We start from the raw sequence: 26,869 nt of genomic DNA, 5'->3' as shown, positions 1-26,869 counted from the left end.
TATATTATTTCAGGTTGAACTTCAACTATTGGACATACCTAGTGATAAATTAACATTAAAAATCCTATCAAAAGAAATTATATAAAAATATCTAAAAATGATATCTTTATAATAGCTCCTACAGATCAAAAAATGAACACAATAATACTTAATCATGCATCACGAACAAGTAGGCAAGACTACCAGGTATATATATAATAAATGAGATGACATTAAAGATTAATTTCTATGACCATAACCTCTGCCATTCAATATTTCAACAAAGGATCTATAATCAGAAGCAGATAAAAGGTCTGATGCTCTAGATAAAAAAACAATTCACTTTGCAATGTTTCTAAGTATAAAATGTAACAGAGACTTTGCCCCTTTTATGGGAAGTGTACATTACATAAGCTACAGAGATTAGATGTTTAAACTAATGGTCTGTCTGCTACTTTCACATTATAAAAACGATGATAACAATTTTAATATTCCAGTTTATTCAATAATGAGCAGATTGTCTGTAATTGATATGATCAGTACTTCAAAACTTAAATAAACATTGCAAGTAGATTCTCTCTAAAAAAGGTATAAAACATGACCTTTGGCAAGGTAGACCAGTTTAAAAGCAGCATATAAAGTAGTGCCAGTGACACTGAACTTTCAGGAAGTTTAAGGCTAAATGATTATTTCTCATCAATGTAACAAATACATATTTATCTACATAAAACTACTAATATTTCATTTAAAATCAACTTAAAAACTGTTGCTATGCAAAAAAAAAAAAAAAAAATAAGAATAAGATATTAAAACATTAAGGACAGTAAAAATGAATAATTTCCCTAAAACTACTAAAATACTTTGGGCTGAGCCAAAATAATATCTTATAATTGATACAACAGTTATTTTTTGTAGTTGTTTCAATATAGTAAAATGCATAAACTCACCGTTTGAACCCACTTAGGAAGCCCCCATTTTGAACTAACTAATCGATGGGTATGGAGATTTCCATCTATTACTTTCCTATCAACAACATCTGTTCCTAGAACAGCTGGATTCATAGGATTAGGATATTTTCTCCAAGCAGCTTGAGCTACGGTCTCCCATGGATGACTAAAATAATGAAGACATTATTAATATCACATCACCTTACATTAAGTGAGCTAAAATAAAAATAAATCTAGTTACGACATATTGTGTCAAGTGTCGTAATAAAAGGATGGTATAATCAATTTTTAAATAATATTAGCTAGGAATAGATTAAGTAAAATCAATCATTATTTAATGAAAAATTTAGAGTTATTTCACAAAAAAGATTTACATCTATTTAAACTGTGGTTAAGGCAAGGCTATAAAAGCAAGTTACACTTGGTCTACGTCACACTTTCAACATTTTAATTTTAATAAAAACTAAAATTTCAAAATAAAACAATTTATTAATAGATGATTATTTCTTCTTATTCTTAGTTTTTTTTTTATGCCTTCACTATGACACCAAAATGTGTTGTAACAACTGATCATACATGTCAAATACTTATTCTGGTAATTTTCTTCCTAAAGATAAGGGGCACATAACATAATACTAACTTCTTTGAACAAATATTGGGAAAAAAGTTAATTATAAAATAAACGGAAGTCATTGACCATAAATTAATAGAATTGACCTTCAGTTCAATTAGAAATCTAAGCTAGTTTTCAAAGTTTTATACCTAGAGTTTTTAAGTCGTTAAATTTAGTTTATATTACATAATAAATTATAACTTAAAAGACATAAAATGACAAGAAATCGTATAGGATGAAATTTTAAGCTCACTTGAAAGTATATTCAGAAGTCCAGATTTTCATTTAAGATGTGGTGCCTTATATATTATACCTTTAGAAAATATTATATTCAAACTAGTTCTCACTGATATCAATAAATCGTTAACAATGCATTTCAAAACAATACAATGAAGGTTCGGCAGGAATGGCTATCGGCCATTGAAGAAAGATCGATCGTGCAGCCCTCTACAGGCATGTGCGAACTTTATCAATGTCCAGGAAAACTTTTTGTAACAGAAATATATTTATTTTTATAGTTGCTTTGTAGTGTGCTCTATATTTTGTTGTAACTGCATATATTCTGTATTTTTTTGGCTCTATTTTTGAACATAATAAATTGCTACTTAACTCTTTTTGAATAATAGCTTTTTTTATTCCTGCAGTATTATGAAATATATAAAAAAAAAAAATCAACTCAAACCTGTACCTACTATTAGTAGAAATAGTGAATATATAAACCTTGAACGGTTAAATAAGTTTTTCTTGCACTAACTTATCAATATCAGATAAAAATCTAACTGTTACTAGTAAGACATTTTATATATTTTTTTTTGTGGTAGGTTGTTCCCATTTGTTGAATTGGCTGCCATTAAGTAAGTGATGATGGTTAAAATTAAAATTACATCAATGAACAGAATGTTGGTCTTGAACTACTGTCATAGGAAAGCCTTTCTTTATTTGGAAAATTGAGTGAAAAGATTCAAAAGCAATAGGAAACATACTTCTTTAATTAGATCGCCATAATTTATTTGTACTATATGCAGGGTGGGATTCACCTATTGGGACCAGTTGGTCCCAGCAAGTACTATTAGAAGTACAATGCTCGGGGTGCATTCTAAAAAAATATTTAGTTATGTAACAAAGGAAATGTTGATGAGGAGTTAAGATAAGTCTCATAAAGTAATAAGGGGAGTTATTGAGTAATAAAATTATAATTTTCATAAAAAAAAATTATTTTCTTAAAGAAAAAGTTCTGACCAACTGGCTCTTCCCCTCTCATGAAGAAACTGAGAGGAACTGCAAAAACTATTGGGCCTTCATTAATTGGATTGAGTGTTTAAACTTTATATGTGTTTGCAAGTATCTCTAAGCTACACATTCTTTTATTAAAAACTCTACTTTCATAAAAAACTTTTAAAAGATCAGTTTCCATAACATGAGACAAGACAAGAAATATTATTGAATCTTGAAATGATGTTAATTTCATATTAAAAATTAATATAATTAGAATAAAAAATGCTTAGGCAACTTTATAAATGTTATACCGTCCCTAAATCCATTACTCATATAAAATATGTTTTGATGAGTTTATATCTGTATATTAGCACAAATATTGTTTAGCGATCATATTACATTGCTGAGAGACATCACTGTTGTAGACCATTGGAAAGATTAAGAAGAAAAATTAAGCAGCATAATAAACAAGTTAGCTACAAGCAAACTGAATTACTATAAAGATATTATTTGCCACCATAGGAGTTGTATGACGAAAAATACAGCCCCAAGCATTTATTTACTATTATGAAAATTAATTTTTCTTTTTACACAAATTTCATGATTATTCAAAACAAAAAAAGAGATATTTAATAACACAATGAAAACATTATAATAATAAACCAGTAATAATAATATTATTTTAAAATAATAATACAAATCATAAAAAAATTGTATATTTGATTTTTTATGATATAAATGTAACTTCTAAAACTTGTAATGTCATCCTACAATACTGAAATTGACGAGTCTACAGCAATGAAAAAAGGCGGCTCCACTCAACAAATTTATGATAAATAAAAAAATTCAAATTCACTTTTGTAAATAACTTTTTTGATTTTTAAAAATCAATATATTAGCACTAAAAAATCATACAGGATTATTTGAAACCTCCTCTCCTCTTTTTAGATAAAAGAGGAAGCTTAAAAAATTGAAGCTGGCTTCTGATCGTAGTATATGCTCAAAATAACTTATAAAGTATAAAAAACAAAAAAAATATAAGGAGAACTAAATCCCGTATAAATTTTTAATTTTTGATACAAAACATTTTAAACACAGACTATCAAATAGAACACTATAAAGTCTAATTTAGTCTTTCTGCAATTCATATTTACAAATACATACACACATTTATGCACTCAAGAATACATTGTTTAATATATTGACTGTCTTACAACAAATACTTTGTACTTATTTATCAAAAACAGGCAGTCCCTATTTTACATCATATTAGATTTCCTTCAGTAACCAATATATATCAGGAACCATTTTGTGTCATCTATCTGAATTCAAAGTGTCACTTGAAAAAAAAAACTAATTTAATTTGTTTTGTCGAAAAAATGCAATCAAAATTACAAATGAAGCTTTTGAAATTGAAGATAAATTATATAAATGACTTTATAAATAAATCGAAGGCTACTAAATATGGTTTTATGAGTGCATACACATTTTTATTGAGTAGGTCGAGACTTAAATCAGTTTCCCTAGAAGAAGAACCAAAACTGACATAAGTATGACGACTAATTTTAATTTCTGTTAAGTCTACTTTCTGCAACAACTATGCATGGAATTTAGAAAAAAACAAAAAAAAAAAAAATATGGATTTCAAAAGTTTAATATCATCTTTTGTTGAACAATAGAGGCATTGAGCTTTCTGTTTTTTTTTTATTGTAATATTGACATGCACCTAGTTAGTTTATGTTCTCTTATCGGATCAATAAGGAGGGAGCTCCAGGAACTAAAACCTTCTCACACCATCAACTCAAATAGAGTTACTAAAATCTAGCAAAACATTGTGGACCTAAATAACAGAACTATTCATTTTTTGCATTGTTGAAAAAGAGTATTTTTTTTTTATTATTGAGAAATCAGTTTAACTGACTGAGTATACATTTGGGATTAAAATAGGATGTACTTCCAAATAAATATTTTCTAACTGTAATTTATTATGAATATACTCTATATAGCAATGATTAATATTTTCAAATTAATCTAGATATATAGATATATTTTATAGATGAACAAAATTTTATCATAATTAAATAAATTTAGTAAATTAACTGAATCTATTATAAAAATAATGCAAGGAGATTTAAAGTTTATTGGGGCAGTTGGGTGGAGATGTAAACAAAAACTCTTCAATAACAGTTGTCTTTTGGTTTTGACAAATTTTTGTAAAAGTTATATTATTTTATGAACCTCTTTGGTAGCATCTTTGGGGTGTTCCTCTAGAGTAAAAAATTTATGTTGAATTGAACTTTCTTGAAAATAACTCTATATAAATCCAAATATAGTAAAGCTATTATTATAAACAATAAATATGAAGGAGAGATTTGACTGAATTAATTCATAGTAATATATGTTTATCAATGATAATAAATATTAAAAAAAAGTTTCAAAAAAAAGAAAACATGATTTAACTGAATCCTGTAAAAACCATGGAAATTCATTTAAATAAATAATATATATATATATAACCACTTTATAAATACATATTTCTAATTCATAGATTTCTTTTAAAAGGAATATAATGTTATCTTATAAATTTCATTAGAATTACCTACCTGAGTCATTCAAAAAGTAATCTTCACCTTCTGTACTTGCTTATTGTATGCTGGAATATAGTGTGGATACAATTGCTTAAATCTGGTGCTGATAAAAATACAAAGTTAGCTTATTAACTCCTCAGTATTGTCTAAAAAAGATAACTCATCTAGGTCAGATGATTTATGTACCAGGTTCCAGCAGTCTAAGAGTTAGTACATTAGTTATGTTCCATTTTTTTGTGCTAAATATCAGGAATAAATATTAACAAAATGTTTTAACATTATAACATACTATTGCTAGTTACACCAGGCCAAGAGATTAATAAACCCAAAATGGTTCTGGACTAAGTAGTTGGGATCTTCTTCTTTTGTCTTATAATCAAAACGCATGGGGCAAGGAAATGATAAGCGACATGATGTAAATTGTTTAGTAAAGTAGTTTCAAAAATTCTATAATTCTTTTTAATATTTTATATAGTTCATATTCCAAATTATATATTATAGGTAAATAAGTTGGAATTAAAGTGTTAGACTAACACTATTAATAGGTTTATAGAGATACAAAGAAGCATTTTGCACCAAATTCTACTCATGTTCAAAACTGTTGCTTGTCATATTCTTGTACCAAGCCATTTAATTATAAAAGATATGAAATAGTAATTTGAATTATAATACATTGATACATGGATTGTTTCAATATATAATATGAAAGTGAATAGATATAGTCCAACAAAATATGATAAATAATAATCAATTATCATCTGAACGTTACTTCAATAAGGATTACAGATATATTATTTATTAATTCCAGTTACTCAATCTACTTTTTAGCTTGTTAATCTTCCTATTCTTCACCTTTAGACAGATACAGAATTATTCAATTATTTTGATACCATTAGTAAACAATTTTTAACTTTTCTATTACTTTTTAAAGATAAGTCAAGATTATCAATTCTAAAATATACAATGGATCAATATTCCATCATATGATATGAACCTATGATTTCTTTTTCATTATATCCGTATATATATACCAAGCTTGAAGAAGTTGATAACTCATTGCCTAAATAACTAGACTTATAAACTTCTTCATTGAAACGGATACGTTACTACATCAATTGATAAAAATCTAGAAATACATTTTTTCTTACATGAATCTATATAAAATACAGGTATTAAGAAGCATAATTTTTATGATAAGAGTACTTTTTTTTTTGCAATAAGAACTTTTCTCTTAAAAACATTATTTAATGTGAAATTACAGGAATAAATTTTTTATTTCACACCCTTTGATTAAACCAGTAGTAGAGCCCTCTTTAATGTGTCTGAAGTAAATTATAAATTTAGTTAAATTGAAAATATTTTTCTATGGTGATACAAAGTTGACATCAGCAGGAAAATATATGCTAAAAGCAAAATAAATCATATTACTAATATTTGGTTTCGTTAAAATACTTACAAATAGTTTTATCTAGTAAAATTAAAAAGAAAAAAAGAATTTCTAAAGCTATTTTTGATATAACAATTTGATAAATTAAATTAGTGTCTACCGGAATTGGGTAACAAATAAAATAAATTGTGTCCTAGTTAGCAAAAGGATAAAGGAGGAGGTGCTGCTATCTAGAGAGGTGTGGGAGTTGTCAGTGCTTCTTGGTTCCATCATTACTCTCGGAGTTGCCGTCCGACAGGATGTATTCCGGACTAGTTTTGCTTCCTTTCTTCTTGTTTCTCGCTTCACCAATAAGTGTGAGCGTAAGTATATGGTTTATCATAAGCGTACATTGGTTTTACTGAGGTGCTATTCCATAAATTATTAAAAACATATTCTTCATATATAAAGTTAGGATATTTTAATTTAATTTTTCTTTAATAAAATATAGTGGTTGTTAGTAAGATATCATAATTTTCATTCATTAACTCAAAGCAATCGCAATTATTTCATTACACCATTGTTTTAAAACTATACGATGGTATCGAAAAATAAAATATTTTTTTATCCCTTCTTACTTTATATTTTTATTGACATTTGTTGTTTTTGAAAAATGGAGAGAATGTCGTACATAAAAATGCAATCTATGATTAAGTATCATGTGATTCACGAATTGAATTCCTCCAGTAATTAACATTAATTCATAAAAAGGAAATGGTGCACCAATAGCAGTTGGGGTAGCTTCATTGCATGTTATTCCTAAGTTATTTGTTTTTTTTAAGTTTAAAGATACATAGTCTTTAAAATAAAACACTTTTTAAAAAAAAATCTTAAAAAGTGACAACTACATATAGGGAGCATATTGTTATAGAATTCAATAAATATTAAAATATAAAATATTGTCCATCTCCGCCTGATTCCTCTAAAAACCTGGAACATGTAAATGAACTCAAAGTTCTTGGGTCCTTTCAAGTTGAACCAATATTGAATTCTGGTTGGTAATTTGATATCATGGTTAAAAGACGGTATTGATATTATTAAAATTTTAATTAATTTTGGACTCAATCAAAAACAAATAGCGTAATAAAAAATGCACCATTTAAGAAATTAAGTTAATGACTGTTTTTGGAAAACGCATTGACAGGAGTGAGATCTGTCAATCTGCTCCTTAGATGTCTAAAGATTCTTTCTTCATACAATTTTTTTTCTCCAAAAGAAGTTTAATCATACAAATTCTTCCCCATTAAATAATTTTAATTACAACAATTGTTTCTCATAAAATATCTTAATCATAAAGATTATTTCCTCATAAACTAAAATTTTAGTCTTTATCAGTATTAAAAGAAACGAAGTAAGATGATTAGAACGGAATAACTCAATCGAATCAATATTATCCAGAATAAAAGACTGGACCGTTTCTTTGATTAGCTATTGCTTTTAGAGATATGTTCATTATTTTTCAGGAGATTGTCTTTTACCACCGAAAAGTATTTGTTAATTAATTAGTTTTAGGATTTCCTTATATCAGTATACAAATCTTTATCATTGTAAAAAGATCTATGTTTAAATTTGTAATTAGAATTAATAGAACAATCAATGAATACAGTTTTCGCACAAAATTTTAATCATAATTTCTCAATTTTTAATTTTATTCTTTATTACTGCTGAATGTCTTAAATATTCCTGATACTTAGCGTAGTAATTGAATATTAATCATTTGAAAAAAAAAACAAGTAAATTGTACTATCGATATAAGAATTAACAAGCTTTTACAGTCGGCTGTTCGGAGAGGTTATTGTAGGTTATTGTTTATTTAAGTGTTCTTTTATATTCATTGGCGTGGATTTGAGTAGTTATTTATTTTTTATATATTGTATTTTCGTTATTTTTTCTTTCAGAGTCGTTTGTTATGGTATTTTCTAGCAGCACAGCATACCATGATGAAACCAATATTAAGAGGCTTCTCAAACGGTGTGAGGAAATGTCAAATCAAAAATTCGAAGAACAGGTTGAAATTGACTGGAGACTTGAAAAATACATCGAAAGTCTCGAAAATATGATTGAAGAGCTGGATAATAAGTCGTATAAACCTACAGATGATGTAATGGCATCTTATAGGAAAAGATTGGCTTTTTTAAAGGGTATTGTTAATGTTCAACAAGTTGAAAATCCACTTGATAAAATGAAGACTTATCAAGCAACTCCTAAGCCAACATTGGGTTCTAATTCAAATCGAGATATTGAACATTCAGCTAATGAAACAATTAATACAGAAGTTCGGGATGATTTGTTTGGTAAAAGTGAATCTGTATTAAGGAAACGGACTGGAGCATCTGTGTTGAAAAGTGATGATTCCACAGACTTGGATGATATTTTAAAATACCATCATACAATGCAAGAAAAAATAGCAGATAATATGTTGGTATTGGCTAGGAATATTAAAGAACAATCACTCATAGCAGGGAACATAATAAGAAATGATAGTGTTAATGTCGAAAAGTCTTCTCAATTAGCAGATAATAATATTGATCATCTGCGAATCCAATCTGATAAATTGCAAGAAAATACACGTAGAACATCACAATGCTGGATTTGGATATTAATTATAATTGTTTTAGTTGTTTTTATTAATATGGTTCTATTAATGAAAATGACAAGGAAAAAGACTTGAATATCGATATTGTCATTGGTAAAAATTCTTTTATCATTTTGTGCCTGGTTTAATATGATATATTAAAACTATAGATACTTATGCTATCCTGGTATATGGTAAATATGAGGGAAATCGTGTATTTTTAGCATGAATATATTGGATTATGTGACTGCGATTACTAGTACTATGCCCAAAAGGGACATGATTCTGTGATATGTAATCATATTTTTTAATAATTTGAGGCATTCAGTCATAAAAAATGGCATCCAACATTTATTGTGAATTGAATCATTTGCCATCATTGATTTTGGGCTGGTTTTCTAGATTTTTTAGAGATTTTTTGGGTAATCAGTATTTTTGAAATAATAATGTTTGTATTAAGTTACAACAAGTAACAGTAGTGACTACCAGTTGTAGATAAATTGTTTTAATTAACAAACATTTTAATATTGTAAAATCATTCATTGTTTTCTGTTACCAATGTTTTATTACAGAGTGCCTAATTTATTATTATAACCTGTGCAATTATGTTAATTTCTTTACTACAGATTTTTTATTTATTTTTTAAAAATTATGCTGATATTTTATTTATTTAGAAGATACTGTTTGTATGATCTAATAGTTTATAATAAATACAACATATAGTGTACCTAGCATTTCAATTTACCTGCAGATTTCCTGTTTAAATTTTTAAAAAATGATACATTTCATTTATAAAAATTTTAAAAACAATCTTAAAAATTACACTTACAAGTACAGTTTTTTATATTTTGAACTTTGAATGGATTAATATTTGTTATCTCAGTAAAATAACAAGAAGAGACATTTTAATGAAAGTTAAAAGATATTAAGTGGAATATAGAACATAGATCTCGTGGGTTGTGATACTTATCTGTTTTCCTTTAATAGATTTTGTAAAATATTCATATGGTATTTATTAATAAATCACCACTGTATTGACTACAGCAATTTTAAATAGGTTTTTTGAATTAATTAGTATTATCTTTTTTGAGGAATCAAATACATTTTATTTATCTGTTAGCTTTTCTATTGCAGGATTTTGTGGATATGTTTGATTCCTTTTATATATTCATCTATTAAAAACTTCAAAGTGCCCCTGGAAAATTGTACCTTTTATTAAGATAACTAAGTAAAAATATATAGGCAAGTGAAATTAATTAGAAAATAATTTTTATTAATTTTAAAAATATGGGATGTAGCTATGTTTGAATTTGTAATTAGAAATATAATGTTTGTTCTTACTCATGCTTTGTATTTTTTTTTTTTTCTTCTAACAAAACTAAATGTCTTATAAATTTTGAAATGGTGTGAAGGGGTATAAACTAAAACCTAGGTAATGATAAAATTACAAAAACTTACTGTACTAGGAATTTGTTAAAGGTACTCATAATTTTTTGAAGATATATCCCTTGAAGTATAGGATTTAGGTGAGAAGCACTACAAAAATCGTAATCTTATTAGTTGAAGCTTTGAGTATTCTGTACACAATGTTTGTTAATAGTCTTGAAACAATTTATTTAAATTTTATTTGATATGAATTTATTCTTGAAGGCTTATCATATTAATACAAGTCCAGAATTAGATAAATGACGAAAATTAAATGACATTATTTAATTTTAATTCCTAAAAAAATATAGTGTAGTCTTTTAGAGGTATGGAAATTAATTCTTAATGTTTAGAAGAAAAAAAAATCATCGTAAAGAAAATGTAAATGTATACCGAGCTCGATTATTGAGAATAGAGGTTGCGGAACTGTAATATGCCGGAGGAGGGGGGGAGGAGGTGGAGAGGGGTATTTAAATTGGCCTTAAAAAAACATGAATGATTGTTGCGACCTAGGAACAGGGCCGCCAGTAGTCAGGGGGCATGGGTAGAAAAAAATTGAAAACTCTTTTATATTATCCTTACTTAAAAAAGTTAATTATATTTCAAAATTTATATCATTTAAACTGTAATTTTTTTGAATCGAAATTTTAAATTAAGTGTATAGAATTTATCTGATATAAAATTTGAGTACTTTTATCCTAGACTGACTGTTGAGGGTTGCGCACGGGATGGGGAACGTAATAACATGAGGATATGATTGAGTGCACACCAATGTTGATTGGGCCACATTTTCCTGCACTTGTTGATAACAGTTCGCAATGGACACGATTTTCCAGCATCCCACAACAATCAGCCTGTTTTCGCCTGTCTTTCACGATGTCTCTAATCTAGAAGTTGATTGAGGCCATTATCAAGAACCATGTATAATAAACAGCTTTTATTATCAACAATTTTAAAAAGCATTATTAGTAGTAAATTAGCATACCTTTACATCACATCAACTCAAAAAAATTGTAGGCTATTCTGCTCAGGACTAATATAATGTAGTCAAAGTTGTGAAAAATCTATTATGAAACAACAAACTAGAGAATCATATTTATTTGTTAATTAATTTGCCTATTTCAAGTTAAATTACCTATATGTGGCACTTTTTAATAAACATATAAATACTTGCATAATAAATAATAATAAATTTCAATTTATTTTAACAGTATCACTCATTCATCAACAACAATATTAATTAACCTTTCTCTCAATCAAGTCAGGCAACATTATCAATTTATTACAAACATTATTTTATATATATAGTTGACCGTAAAACTTAAATATAAGAAGATGGTCAGGGTTGCGGTCAAAAAAAGAACAAACAGTTAATAATAATTATTATTTTATTAGTTTATTTAGGCTATTTTCTTATTAAAATCCTATCAAACTTAATTATAAATAGTAAAATAAAATTTAACAATATTAATCAGAACATGTTTTTCAACTGAACAAGGTTCAATTCAACTTTTTCTTCAGCGATCTACAGTTCCCACCCCCCCCCCCACCTTCGCGATGAGAAGAATTCCTGCAAAACGTGTGTTTTTCCACAGTCCAACTCGCGTCCATCACGTCACCCAGCGGGCAATTCTTGACAGGCAAAGGAGAGTCCCCCTTGGAAAATATTTGATATTTTTAAGTTGTTTAAAAGTGTGATCTGAGGAATTTTAATAATGTATTTACTAGTTTTTTTACCTTTTAGCCAACATTAAAACATCAGTTAAAGTAATAATAAAACAGTTTTAACTTTCTTATAAAATATGTGCTGCTAAATCCCACCGCGGACCACTGGTTGAGAACGAACATGTATATTATAGCGCATGCTACGAACTTGATAGTTGCTAGTACTACCAATTATCTTGCAACTTCTGGCAGCAGAACAGTAAATGTCAGTTTACACGATGTTTATGCTGTCACCGTCACCATATAACCACCGCTTTATGTGAAGTGTAACAATTAGGAGACCATATCGCTGGTACGGAAGATTAATGAAGCAGCTGTAAAACTTCACAGAATTTACAGTGATATGTGTAATTGAATAAATGTTTTTAATTACTTATTGTACTTTTTTCCATCTAAACCTCTGAGTTGCCAAAACACCCATAAATAAAAAAAAATCATAATGAGAAGGTTAAAAATAAAACGTTGAGTTATTATTAGTATTTTTTGTATGTTGAAAAGTGGTTTAATCACATTTGTTATTTAAACGTTATGGCTAAAATATAGTTTATTATTTTTAATTATTAATTTTTCTTGTACGTTGAGGAATCATTCGGATTATGGCCACATTGGGGTGTTTTGTTGAGGATGTATCACAGTGCATTGTTAAATCCCTTGATTGAAATATTTAAAAAGTTTTTAATTTTTTTTACTTTATGTTGAATCAGATTAAGAATAAATTTCAAAATAAGACAGTACAAGGTTTTAAAATTTCATCCATTAAGAAATAAAAAAAAAGTACTAAAACGGGAGGGGCTCGATCCACTCTTTGCCAATGGCCCATATTGATTGACGCTGATGGCCGCCTCAGTTTATTTTCTAAATTTACAATGTTAGTAAATCATACAAAATTATAATCAGATATTTTTATTTAACGAGCAATCAAGAAACAACAATTGGCATACTTAATAAAGCTCAAGGTTTTGATAGCAATTGAGGCGCTGACATGAAAAAGGTAGAAACTAAAAAAAAAGATCAATTATTCCTTTATCCATGAAAAATACATCGATTAGGTGAATGAGATGGAACACATATTAATAATGCAATCGAAAAACTTTGAAAAACCAAGTTTCTCCTGGAAATCTCAAAACTTCTTTTGAGAAATTAGGCTTTTTTTAATCTTCCAGTTATATACTAAAAAAATTAGCATGTTTATAAAAAGTATTGGCGCATCCAATTGAGAGTGTTCCACTGAAGAGGAAGTTTCATTTTATATTATTCTCCGTATACAGTAAGACTAATACCTAAAATATTCGTGTTCAAATCCCACTTGACTTGGAAGATTTTTCTCACATTTATTACGTTTTTTACAGAAATGTTGATAATAGTTTGAATGTTTGGGCCATAGATGTATAGCAGTGTACAGGTATGATTCTTGTTTTCCTGGTTTTAGCTGCAAAATGTTATAACTTTAAATCAAATATAGAGCCCGAGAAGGAGTTTATTTATTATTATGTTAAAGATAAATATCTAGATCCGATCTAGTTTTTTTGTTATTTTTATTTTATGATGACTGCTAAAGAGAAAAAAAATTAAAAATTTATAAAATTATTATTATTTTTTAGAGTGAACAGGAACTACTGGTTACAAAGCAAGTTTATTTTGATATAACCATAGGAGGAAAAGATGCCGGTAGGATTGTCATTGGATTGTTTGGTAAAGATGTACCTAAAACCGTAAACAATTTCTACAAAATTGCAACGAAAGGAATAAATGGGAAAACATACGCAGGATCTAAGTTCCATCGTGTCATCAAGAAGTTCATGATTCAGGGTAAGATTTAATCTTAGTTATCGTTAAGATAATATACATATATATATATATAATCAATAAATGAAGTTTTTAAACTTTCACTTCCTAGATACTAGCAGGGAGTTATTGGTTGGTTACATTTATTTTATTTTTTTAGGTGGAGATATTATGAATGGAGATGGGACAGGATCAGTTAGTATTTACGGCGATAAATTTGAAGACGAAAACTTTACGATTAAACATACTTCCGCAGGTTTCTTGAGTATGGCAAACAGAGGTAAATATCTTAATTCACTGGTAACATTTAGTCATAATAAAGTTATTGCCTGATCAGGTAATTAGCCAGAAGTATTGTAATACACGCAAAATATATTTACTTTAAGTTTGAGTTGGAATAAATTATAAAATTTAATACAATGAACATTATAATTAGGAGAAAACTAGTGCCGTGCATGCATCATACAGCTCATTTTAAATATGACATTTTTATTATTCATGATATTATTGAGAATTATTCTTCCTTTCATATATCTACTGATTGGTTAGACAAAAACAGCTATTAATGTGTTTTCGTGTTTCCATGATTATTATTACAACAATAGTCTTAAAAAGATATCGTCATAACAGTTATGGAAACACGAAAATAATTATTTCCTCCTTTAGACAATATTTGAAACAAACAAAATTAATTAAAGGCACTTTAGAGAAAGTATTTTAGAAAATTGGGCATTTAAGTCTGGTCACACTATTTTAATGAAATGTTTTTATTACATGCTACATCATCATCATACCATCCATGTTATATTAATAGCTCTAATTGTTTTTGCATTATTACATTATATTGTTCATATATTCTTGCTACAGGTCCAAATTCAAATGGGTCACAGTTTTTCATTACAACCATCCAAACACCCTGGTTGGATGGACATCACGTAATTTTTGGAAAGGTAAATACCATTTTAGAAGTGAAACAATTATATAAAATACATTTTAATAACTAATTCTATGTTGTTTTTAAAGGTCGTTGAGGGTCAGCGTATTGTTCACACCATCGAAAATCTTAAAACAGATAACAATGACCAACCTTTAAATGATGTTAGAATTAAAGATTGTGGAGAAATTCCAACACCTAATCCCTACATTATTAAAAATGAGTAAATTTTTCCTATAATATTCTTTTATTTTACATAGTATAATATATATTTTTTAAGTGGTTAATATAATAAAAAACTGTTCAATTATTTGGTGTATACTGTATTTTTATTTTAATTGTAGCATATTTCTGTTTTGTATAAGTTGTGTTGTATTTTAGTTTAAGCAATGTTCTATCCTGTAATGTTTTAAGTAGATGGTAACTTTTGTTAACTTTATTTGGTAGTTCTTTACTTAAACCTTTGTATTTGTATTGCTGAAGCATTAAATGGTTTTTTAAATATAGATTATATTTTCCTTTTGTAAATTACCCCTTTTATTTTCCTACTATAAGAAAACATAATAATGATTTGGTTTGGCTTTTTGAATAGCTTAAGATAGAAAGTCATTCCTACATCCTTTCAGCAGTTTATGTATTATTTTTAATTTATCATAAAATCAGGTACCTTCTGAAAGTACCTGATTTTAGCAATAATTATTTATGTTCATAACACTAAAATAAATTATTTTCTTTAGATATCACTTACATTTTTATAACTCTTTCCATTCAGAGCTATATAAACAATAAAAGGGCTTTTTGGGTTTAGTTATGAAGCTTAAAAATAATTTCATTTCATTGATGTGCGATTTTTTTTTCCCCTGAAATCAAAATGGGCTATAAACAGACATAAATAATTGTAATAATATCTATGGCTATTTTAAATAAATATTTGTAGAATGAATTTTTTTTTTTTAGATAATACATTGTGGTGATAAATGGTTTAATAATAAATCATTTTAAAATTCAATATAACCCTTAGTTATCCTCTACATATTTATGGTTTCTCTATAAGACCAAAACACTCACAATTCCATAAAAACTTTGAAAATTACAAACAAATTGGTACTAAAAAAGAGAGGTAATCGCCGATTTTAACCATTTTTTTTTTTTTTTTGGTGGGGAAGGGGTTCTATATTCAAATATAAATATTCATTTTTATTGGACATCCATTTCAGAAGTTATCTTTTGGAAAATTTTCTCTTTATATGGTAAATTTTACATCTTATTAAAGTATTCATTATCAGGTCTTGTTATAAAATATTTTCTTATCAAATAGCTTATTTTTTTTCTTTGCAGAAATCATCATTGAAACCCTGAATTTTTTATTCATATAAGTTAGGTAAGTCCTGATAGCTCAACAGCAGATTTCAGTTTACACAACATTAGTGGTAGCGACAGTAGTTCTCAAAAAATACCCCTACGTTTCATACCAAGATGATGATTCGCTACCGAATATAATTTTTATAGTCTTTTATCTTTTTTAACTATTAATTTTTCTAATCAGAATAATATGTCCACTGGTGGATCTACAAATTTTATTTGTGTTCATTATTACTCTACTGACCTCACTCCATAATTTCCTAACTCTGAATCTACGGTCAACAATTAACAAATTATCAGTTTCTGACATTTATTTACAAGGTTGAACGATCAAGGAAGTCAGTTAACTGTCAGCTTGTTAATAAGCATTGCCGTAACTGTTGTGATAGTCAGAGATGTTCGTATGGAGGGAAAGGGGGGAAAAATGGGGAAATTCGAGATCTGAAAACAAACTTTAAACTACCAAAATAGTGCTAAAACATTACTGAAGAAATTATTATACCCAAGAGAGCTTTCAAAAGCTATTTAGGGAGGTCAGTGTGCCAAACATTATTCTTATAGTTTGAAAAAGGAAATACATGAATAATTTCAGGAAATACTTGTGTACCTCCGGTAAGCCTTTAAAATTGTTGGAAAGTTTTAGATTAAGTCCCTTCTCTCACCGTTCAATAAGTTGTAGCAACTTTCCTGGATTATAGTACTGCCATGAAAAGAAACTCACGTGTAAATGTGCCTTATGTAAAGAATCGTCAACCCTCCTTAAACAAAACATCCAATGTACTCATTTTGTTAAAGTGGCTTGTTTTTATGGGCCTTTTTCTAAAACTAATTCCGGGCGGGACCGCAGAAACCGTGATAGTATGCCATAGTAGTCCGGGAGCACATGCAGAAACACTGACATTTTAACCCAAATTTTGAATAAAATCATTTCAATGAAGGAATGATGATTGAACTTTTCATGACGTTTTCCTATCTTCATTTACATGTCTAATATAATGCCATTGTTTTATTCATGATAAAAATTACCTTTTACTGTCAACTACCTACACATGTAATAAAATATGGTATGAGGAAGTAGTGCGATCTTGCAACATTTCGAATCCGAGTTTTTAACTGAAATACCTGTTTTAAGGTCTCCTCAATCCAAACAATTAAGTCTTTTAAAATGTTCATTGTGTATATCAATGTAATGTATGTATTTGAACAGTCTACTTCAAAAACGAAAATTTTTCAGAAAATTAAATTACGTATTCAAGCTAAAAACATGCCTGTGATTTGACTGAATGTTTTCCGCTAAAATCCAGGCTTATATAAGAGAGCCATTCCATATCTCCAGTTACACTTTTTTACCATTTTCTCCAAAACAGGTCAAACATTATAAAGGTGAAGGTTAAGTTTCAGTGGTGAATTCAATATATGTGTTGGTCTGGGGAATATTTGTCCCAGGTTCCATTGATTTCTTTCCACGGCCCTGTATATATATAATGTGATACATATGTATGTATTTATATATGACATATCCCTGTTTTTCTTGAATAGTGGCACATCTTATATAATGCTAATTTTACAGAAGAATATAAACTATAAATTATAAATAAGAATATATAAAATTAATTGTATATTGTAGGAAGATAGTCCAGGTAGCGGTCAATAAAGGTATCAAAATAGTTTTTTTTTACTATTTTGACACCATTATTGACCGCCACCCGGACTATCTTACTACGGTCTACTTCTTACGGTCAACTATCTTCTTCCAAAAACTTTTATCAAATATTAATGTCTTCTAATTAGATATTGGTGTCTCTAAGAACTAAATCGACTAAATAAACAAATAGTGGTCAGGACTTAACCCATTTTTCAAGTTGAATCGGTTTTTAAGAAACAATATCTTTGAATTAACCAAGTTATATTTTCATTGTAATTATACAATATTTAAAGAAAGGTCTACAAAGAACATAGAAATTACCTTAAAAATATAAAAGTTGCTGTGACAAAAATGAAAAAGATTTTAAATAATTAGGATTAAAAAAAACTTACTCCACGCTCTGCTTTGCCTTTCTGCCATAAATAATTAGTAGGTTGATATTAACTAAAAAGTTTAGTTCAAAATATGTCACTATCTAAGAAAAAACTGCTTCCAACTTGTCGCAAAGCAAAAAGTGTCTATTCAAGAAAACAGTTCGCAAAAATCTCTTGAAGATAATGAAACAACTAAACCGAAAACACCTTTTGCCCGTATTCAAGCAAAGGAAACAGCCGTGGCCCTACGCGATACAATAGGGGTATTCATGATGTGTTAAATGTTAAATGTTTTACCATGTTAAATGTTATAAGTATAAGATTGTGAGCAGCCCTATTTAAAGTCATGTTAAACGTTAAATGCATAAGAGCCCCTAGCGGATTTTCTCAGCAACTTGTTGTATAAGCCTTTATGTTTATAACCTTCCTTCCAGACCCTCATGTTATTGTTTACTTCAGTTTTGATTTAAGTAATTAATTACAACATGCCTAGAGTGAGTGAAAAGTGGAATTTCTGTGAAAGTTTAGCTTATGAAATGAAATGAATAAATAACTTTATTCTGGGACATATGTCCCCTAAGAATAATTACATGGTTCATATAGTGCGATTTTTTTTCTGGCGAGTGTTTACAAATTTTCAGATAGTAGAATGAAATTACATTGGTTTTTTTACTTTTTTTTTTTCTCAAATGTATCATTAAAATTATCCATTCTGGTTTAATTACAGGGATATGAATACCACAAACACACGAAAGAACTGAGCTGTCACAACAACAAAAATGGCGGCGATCTCAACTGGTCTATTGTGTGACGTCATTTTCCATTTAACAGACCAAGTAACAGACTCTCAGCCATGTTAAATGTTATTTCGTTTTACCACGGTAAAAGAAGGCAATTTTTTTCGATTTAACATGAGTTTTTCCATTTAACACGCTTTATAAACCAAAGATCATGAATACCCCTAATATTCAACTCTCGCAGACCGGATTCGAACGAGCACGAGCTGATCCAGAAGGTAGAAAAACATGGAATAATCATAAATTGTAAGAAGAATTCATTAACCGTGTTTGGTCCGATATTACCCTTCTAGCTAAAATGAATCTTAAATATTTTACAATGTTAGTTTGCGAAATTCTTTGGATGAAAGGACAGACGGAAGTTTGATGGAGGTCATAATCGTGCCGAGAAGTGAAAGTGATTGTTAAATTAAGTTTTATCGTAACTTAGATGAGGAGGCTTCGGCCATGGAAACTCCGATTGCAATGAAACCTTTTTTTCTATTGCTGGGTCCAAAACTATTCGATAAGTTCATGCCAATGCGCTGTAAAACCGGAGGAAAAAATATTTTATTTTTTATATCTACCTTTGTTTCGTATGCATTTAAAGGTTATTATATATTAATAGATTTGTTTTTATCGTTTAGAATAAAAATATATATATATATTGCTAATTGTATTAAATAAATTTAAATCTAAAAAAAAATCACAAAAATCAAAACACGTTCTACTTTTCAGCAAAAAAAAAAAAATGTTTTTTAAGAAAAAGTCAATTCAGATTTAAGCGTTCTTTAAACCCTCATATGTGAATTTTCATAGAAGGTAAAAATTAGAAATTAGAAATTTTGGGGGGATATTTTTTCCTGCTGATATAATAACTAACAACGTCCATAACTAAAATTGTATCTAAATCCAACGTCACTATAACTGTTGGAAAAGTGAAATCTACCCTTTCAATCCATATCAATACCTTTTAGATTAAATGCCTTCATAATAAAGAAAACGTAGCTTCAAATAAAGAAAAACTCAAATATTTTTTCTCAAGTTCTAAATTGTTTAAGTAGGTCCAGTTTGTGCTTTTTCATCCAATTTAAAAAATAACCTAAATTACCACTAGGTTTCGTGTAGAATGGTGATTGATAGTTCCAAATTGGTTCAATAGTATACTAAAAGGCATAATAATATATCAATTGGTTTACTTTTTTATTTAAGTATTTCCGATTGTATTAAATGCATTTAAATTTAGATAAAATGACAATACTCAAAGGTCGTTTCAATTATTTGTTTTTGGAAAAAAGGAAGTTTGTTGTTAACGTCTTTAAAAAACCATTAAATCCCAATAAAGAATGCCCCCATATTATAGCTATCTCACAATTTTTTTTCTACCCTGAGCAGGTGAATAAAATATTTTTTTTAATTTTGATAAAGCCGCGTTTAAGGATTTTTTAAAGACTCTAAAATCGAATCGGATTGGATTATAAAAAATATTTGCCTGCTTTACTGTAAGTAATTTTTTTAATGTGAAAAAATTACAATAACGTCTACACTGCTCCGTCATTCTACACATAACATTTTTGTTTACGGTAATTTAGGTTATTATGAACTACACGAAAGGCCATAATCTAGTTTCTATAAAACAAATTTGAACTAGAGTTAAAAAATAAAGCATTTGAAAAGTGTTTCTTTATTTGAAACTTATTTTTCTTATAAAAGCTTAAAATCTAAATGCTAATACATCCCTTGAAACGGTACAATTTCAACTTTCAACAAGTTGAACTACAAGTAGTAATGTAGGGTTTGGATAAAATTGTGAGGGATTATGTGCGTTTTTCTTTAATGCGTTACATCTGCAGAAAAAAACATAAATTAGAGAAAACCAATTAATAGTTTTCTTCTTAACTTAAAACCAGAAACTCGCAATAATTTTGTCATAACTTCGTTAACCTTTTACATACACTTTATTTTTTTGTATTTCCTTTCTTTTAATATACAGTATTGTGTTATTAATGTCTGTATTATTTATTATTAATGTCAGCTGAATTAAATTTGACGTGTTATTAAATCAATGGTGAAAGGTAAAAATTAATCTCCATTCTCTTGAAATAAGTTTTATTCTAGAAGACAGAAGAGATATACAGCGGAGAGAAAGTTCAAATTGAGATTGATTCCAATAATGCTAGAATGAAAACTACCAATGTCTGATTAGAAATGATATTGAATGTTGAATGGAGTATATTGTAAAAAATATGGGTATAAGTGATACTAAAAAAAAGGGAAGAAATTATTAAAGTTTTCTAAATTTATTCATGAAGTCCTGCTTTCAGCTGAGTAGCAAGGCCACGCCTAATTTTTAAATAAATTATTCGATAAATCAAAACTGGGGGTACTTATCTTGTTAAAAGAAATTAATGACTATATATCGATAATCTAAAATTATAATTTAAAGAGTATAGGAAATTTTTATGCTGCCTAAACATTCTGGCTGAGATACATTCTTAAAAATCTCGTATCCCACAAATCCCGACTGCTTATTATTTATTCTTAACAATGAAATAAATCGCACATTGTCAACATTATTTGTCATTTTCAATTGTATACCTTCGGTTTGTTCCCGAGCTTGGTGTAAATTAATAATGGCTTCAAGTCACAAAAACATTAAATTTAAGAAGAAACCAGTTTATATTGAAAAATTTATTTAACTGCCAGAAAAATGAATTTATTAAGTGACTTTATCCATTAATATGATTGTTAAAATCATGAATATTGTATACAAAAATAAAATAGATTATTTTCATTCGTGGGCACGGAAACTTTAGTAAATTATCTTCATAATATTTACTATTCTTCACGCTGCTGACGCCCGATGTTTATGATTTCTCAAGAATGGTTTTTTAATACCACTCAATATAATACCGAGGTTAAATAATTTGACTCAGTTGTGAGAATGTTTGCAGTTTCTTGTGTTAATGATTACTTCACTATCACGTAGGGCCTTGCCAGAGGTGAGATGACCGAAACAGAAAGCCGCTGATCTTTGTTTTTGGAGTGTATTCAAGATGTCAGTGACCTTGCCAGTTCGTGGTAGGCGTGCTTAGGTATTCAACCTAACGGGTCTTCTCCACTCCATCAGGAGAAAAAATCATTAAAAAAAAAAAGAGAGAGAATAATAGGCCTTAATACTATATAAGAAAAACGAAAATATATTATGCCATCTTAAGTAGTTAAAGAATTGATTAACCTTGTTTCGTTTCGAATTTACTGTATTTCAGCTTATGCTGATGTAAAGTTACAACAAAAACATATAATCTTGCTCTATAACACTAGATATATATTGCTTTTCGGCTGTGTCCTCAGAGTTTCGAACTATGTTTTAAGCTGAAAATCATTTATGATCAAACCGTTAAGACTGATAATAACTAGATAAATATTTTATTTTAATATTGATACAGTAAACAGGCACTCTATTTCGTTTTATCACTCCTAAGTCGTATAAGTTACTTACTCCCTAGAATAAGACTTTTATTTGAAAATCGATAAAACGCTAACTGTTGTATTGTGTGTATAAGTGTGTGTCTGCTTCAGAATATTATCAAAGAGCATTCCCTGATTGGGAGAAAAATCGAATCAATCAACTTGAATTTTTTGAAAAAAAATTATAGCTAAATAGCTAGGAAAAACTAAAACTTTTTTTGTCAGATGTGCCATTACTAAAGGAAACCATGATATGTATATGCCCAACTCATTTAGTTTGAGAAAGTAAATTCTGATCAGGATTGTTAATAAACATTTATTTGAATTGATGTAAGCCTGAATAGAAATTTCAATAAACAAGTATTAAACTTTATTAACTGATAAATTATTAAATATGCTTATATTTCGTTCTGTATCAGTAGTTTCCATCTTAAGGTATGTTCTGACAGATCTTAAACTAGGTAACAGTAGTACCACCTTAATTTATTGCACACACTAGAATGATACATTTAGCCCAAGAGGAAAAGAAAAAGAAGTTATTACAGCCTAATGTTTGATTTCTTTAATGAAAACTATATTACTAAGAGTCAGAATTGATGACTCTGCTAACCATGTGAAACGAAGAAAAGAAAGAGAGAATAAAACATGTTAACATGTTCCAAAGAACTAGAAATGATACAATTCATTTTTATTTTAAATATTTAATTTCCATTTCTCTACTTAGTAAGAAGAATTAACTGTTTATACGATCATAAAAATAAAATTTTCTTTAATAACTTCAGGTATAAACACAAAGTTGAAATAATTTTCTTTAGGTGAAACGATTTCACGTTCAACTACTGTGTGAAATACGAATTTAGATGAAGATATATGTAGACTCAGACAAACAAACACATGGGCGTAGGCAGGATTTCGCCAAGGGGAAGCAGACTTCAGCCTGTTACACACACACACACAAATATATATACATTACTTTTTAATTTGTATTACCTATAATCGCAATAAATTATTGGAAATGAAAATGGAGCATAAACTTAATTAATAGGAAGAATGGAATCTAGAAAAGGTTCTTCTCCTCCCATTATTTTTAGAGATAAGTAGATGACTAATAATTGTGCTCATCGAATCTTAGCTTTCTTTATGGAAGAATCGACATATATCCTTACTACTTACTTACTTCAAAGGTGTGGTTGTGATCCGAGAAGATGTCAACCCAACAATGTTACCTTACTAATTATAGTAAGAAATCATCTATCAAATAAGTTCACTATATTCTTTATTTTTTTTTCTTGGGTCCCAAAAATCTAGGGGGGAACCACGGCTCATAAATATTAAGTACGAAGTTTTAATATTTTTTAATTCAATCCGAAACCTAAGGTTATCCAGTAGGTTTTATATTAACTTATGACCTATGTATGATGTAAAAAACGATTTTTGAAATATTGCGTCGACCTATATTACCCAGAGCTTTTGTTCTACATTGCAGAGCCGATTCATAATAAAACTCTAGGAGGTATGTATGGTTGTTCAGAGTCGTAAAGAAAGCCGTTTAAATAAAAAAAAAATCTTGTGGGGAAGATATGCTAAGTACATTGCGTTGTATACCGATAACTTAAGCCCATTAAAAATCTGTCTTAAGTGATTTCTGTAATTTTTTTTCTGTGTAAATAAATGGGGTGTAATTTATTTATTTTTTTTAACTTAGGTGAATTATCTCTTTTCTTTAAAATAAAATTTCACATTTATTTCTTTAATCATTTATCAGTCTGAGGTCAGATTCAAACGTCGAAAAACTTGGTCTTAAATTTTATATTGATATAGCATTTTTTTTTTTTTTTTTTTTTATTATTATTATTAACAACATATTCTTCAGAGCTCATGGAGCTTTTTTAAAAAGAAAGATATTCCAAACCGAGAATAAGTGAAAAAATATCAATTATGTATTTGCTATTTTGATTCATTTTTAAAAATTTCCTTGCCATCAAGGAAAGATAAGTATTGTATTTGGATCAAATTTTCGATGTGCTGTTTTAAACAAATCAAGAGCCCTCTCCCTGGGTACAAAAAACTATTTTCTCTATGGTCTGTGCCATTTGTTGTTTTTTGTTTTATTTTGAAGGATTTTGGCTCCCAACACCTGTGTAAGAAATAAAGCACCCTGAGCGCAAGAACAAAAAAACATGTTTTTCCCTAAAAACTGTAGTGCCAAAATGGTTTTAACAATTATGATCACACTTGTCTAAAGTATTTTATGCATAGAATAAATCCCCAAAAAGTAAAATGGAACAAAGCTATGACAAAAAGTAAATTTTACTTTCACAGAACTCAAAAAAGTATCTAAAAAAATTATTTTTTATTGAAAACAAATACTTAAACAAAAAACACTTCAATGATTCTGACGGCAGCAACAGAAGATCGAAGTTTTTATTTAACTCAATGAACTGGAAATGAGAATCACTGGACTGAGAATTAACTGGATACATTTCTTGAAAAATCAAAAGGAAGTTTGGAAAATATTAGTATCTCAATCTCTAACGTTGGTCAGGTGGAAGAAAGAAAAAAAAATTGAAATGGAAGAATCAGGGTCCTCATGAGTTCCCCGACCTAGGCCATGTTGCTCCATTTTTTCCATACTCCTCTTTATAAATTAAATATAAAACATGCTAATTAATTTGTTTATACAGATATAAAATACATTTTTTTTAGTTGCCCTTCTTTCATAAAATGTTTTGATACCCTATTTGCAACAATTTTGTTCATTAGGTCAATTAAAATATTTAGAAACATTTATTATTCATTTTAGAAGTATTAATTAGAGATGTAATATCAGTAGTTTAATGTTTAAATTTTAAAATTAGTGAAAATAATTATCAATCAAAAAATAATAATAAAATTTGTTACAGCTGGCAGACTCTGCTAAAGGCTTCAGTGGTACCTCTCGGAATGTCATTTACTATACTAGCCATTTTTCAATTTTTCATGAGGAATCTTAAAGTTGACTGAGAATAGCTTATAGTTTATGAACATTTGGAACATAAGTAGTATATTCTGTAGTCTTACTCATATTTAGTTTTAATTACAAGTGTGATATAGTTTTAAGCCACTGTTTCAGATGTAAAAAATTAAAGGAGTCAATAAATAATACTTTGACAGTTAGAATGTTTTCTTATATTCTCCATAGTCAATATAAAGTGGTATATGTCATGTAAATGAAGTTTCATAGAATCTTTATTAATTTTGTAGGTTTATCAAAATTGTTATACATACTCCTCAATGCTCAAAACTTGTAGAATAGTGGATAAATTGAGCTACCTGAAAGTTAAGTCCACATATTGAGTATTCTAAGAATTTATATTTTTCCTAATTATTGTAATAGACTATTCTTATTTAATCTCTCTATACCATAAACATATTCTATATAATGTTATTATTATTAAAAAAAGCTCGACAGAACATATTCTATATAATGTTTCAATACTCATTGTAAGAGATTGTAACAAAATAAAAATAAATATCATCTTATTTACATAGTACATTTGATCATGTTTTACTCCTGCATAAAAACATTAATAGAACATATTTCCAAAGCTGGCTTAAAATAACTTGTAGCTATCGAAAAGGGACATTCTGCAGTAAGAGTCAGCACAACAATAACTAACATGTTTAATGTGTTAGTATAAGTTAAATTACCTTTATACAGAAAAAATCATTAAACTTAGTTGAAATACTGAATTGGCATTCTATAGACATAAAATTAGAAGAATTTTTCAGATATAGGAACAAAGGTTTAACAGACACTTCCTGGGTCTATAGATCTATATTCAATCCTAAAAACACGAGCAATTTAAATTAGTCAGGGAATAAATCAGGTGGTTGGAACATAGTTGGAACCATCTGTAGCCAAGGGATTTAAGACATCTACCTTAATAACCTGGGAACTGCAGCAGCACTGGTTTGAATCCAGCCTAGGAAGGTCAACTTTTATTTCATGGCGGTCTCACGGAATGAAAACTTCCACTCCCACCATGA

The 26,869-nt window shown here is 28.3% G+C and overlaps 2 protein-coding genes across 4 annotated transcripts in view; one reads left to right on the top strand and one right to left on the bottom strand.

Annotated features, from left to right (window-relative positions):
- Positions 1-1,977, bottom strand: part of LOC106687691 (protein slowmo) — a 9,682-nt gene extending 7,705 nt beyond the window's left edge. The window contains exons 1-2 of the mRNA XM_014431713.3: positions 1,793-1,977; positions 927-1,092 (exon numbers count right to left, since the gene is read on the bottom strand). Of these exons, the coding sequence (XP_014287199.1) occupies positions 927-1,092; positions 1,793-1,824 (198 nt within the window). The 5' untranslated portion in view covers positions 1,825-1,977. The remainder of the gene's footprint in view (positions 1-926; positions 1,093-1,792) is intronic.
- Positions 1,978-6,934: 4,957 nt separating this feature from the next.
- On the top strand, positions 6,935-26,193 carry LOC106687690 (peptidyl-prolyl cis-trans isomerase B). 3 transcript variants are annotated; one of them, XM_014431711.3, is made up of 6 exons: positions 6,935-7,091; positions 14,095-14,302; positions 14,439-14,558; positions 15,146-15,228; positions 15,302-15,435; positions 25,744-26,193. In XM_014431711.3, exons 1-6 carry the CDS (start codon positions 7,029-7,031, stop codon positions 25,841-25,843), a joined length of 708 nt encoding a protein of 235 aa, XP_014287197.1. In that variant the 5' UTR covers positions 6,935-7,028; the 3' UTR covers positions 25,844-26,193. The 3 variants fall into 3 exon arrangements, with proteins under 3 accessions (XP_014287197.1, XP_014287198.1, XP_014287196.1); XM_014431712.3 differs by lacking the exons at positions 14,095-14,302; positions 14,439-14,558; positions 15,146-15,228; positions 15,302-15,435; positions 25,744-26,193 and adding an exon at positions 8,667-10,073 and having other exon boundaries at positions 6,951-7,091; XM_014431710.3 differs by lacking the exons at positions 6,935-7,091; positions 14,095-14,302; positions 14,439-14,558; ... (1 more) ...; positions 15,302-15,435; positions 25,744-26,193 and adding exons at positions 8,539-8,565; positions 8,667-10,073.
- Positions 26,194-26,869: the final 676 nt, after the last annotated feature.

Source organism: Halyomorpha halys, unplaced genomic scaffold (assembly GCF_000696795.3).
Source record: "Halyomorpha halys isolate HHAL.00 unplaced genomic scaffold, Hhal_1.1 Scaffold999.1, whole genome shotgun sequence".
Taxonomy (NCBI): domain Eukaryota; kingdom Metazoa; phylum Arthropoda; class Insecta; order Hemiptera; family Pentatomidae; genus Halyomorpha; species Halyomorpha halys.
This window is presented reverse-complemented; position numbering and strand designations above follow the sequence as displayed.

What these genes read in the sequence shown, in the direction of transcription:
- LOC106687690 (XM_014431712.3), top strand. Translation starts at nt 8,678, where the DNA reads ATGGTATTTTCTAGCAGCACAGCATACCATGATGAAACCAATATTAAG.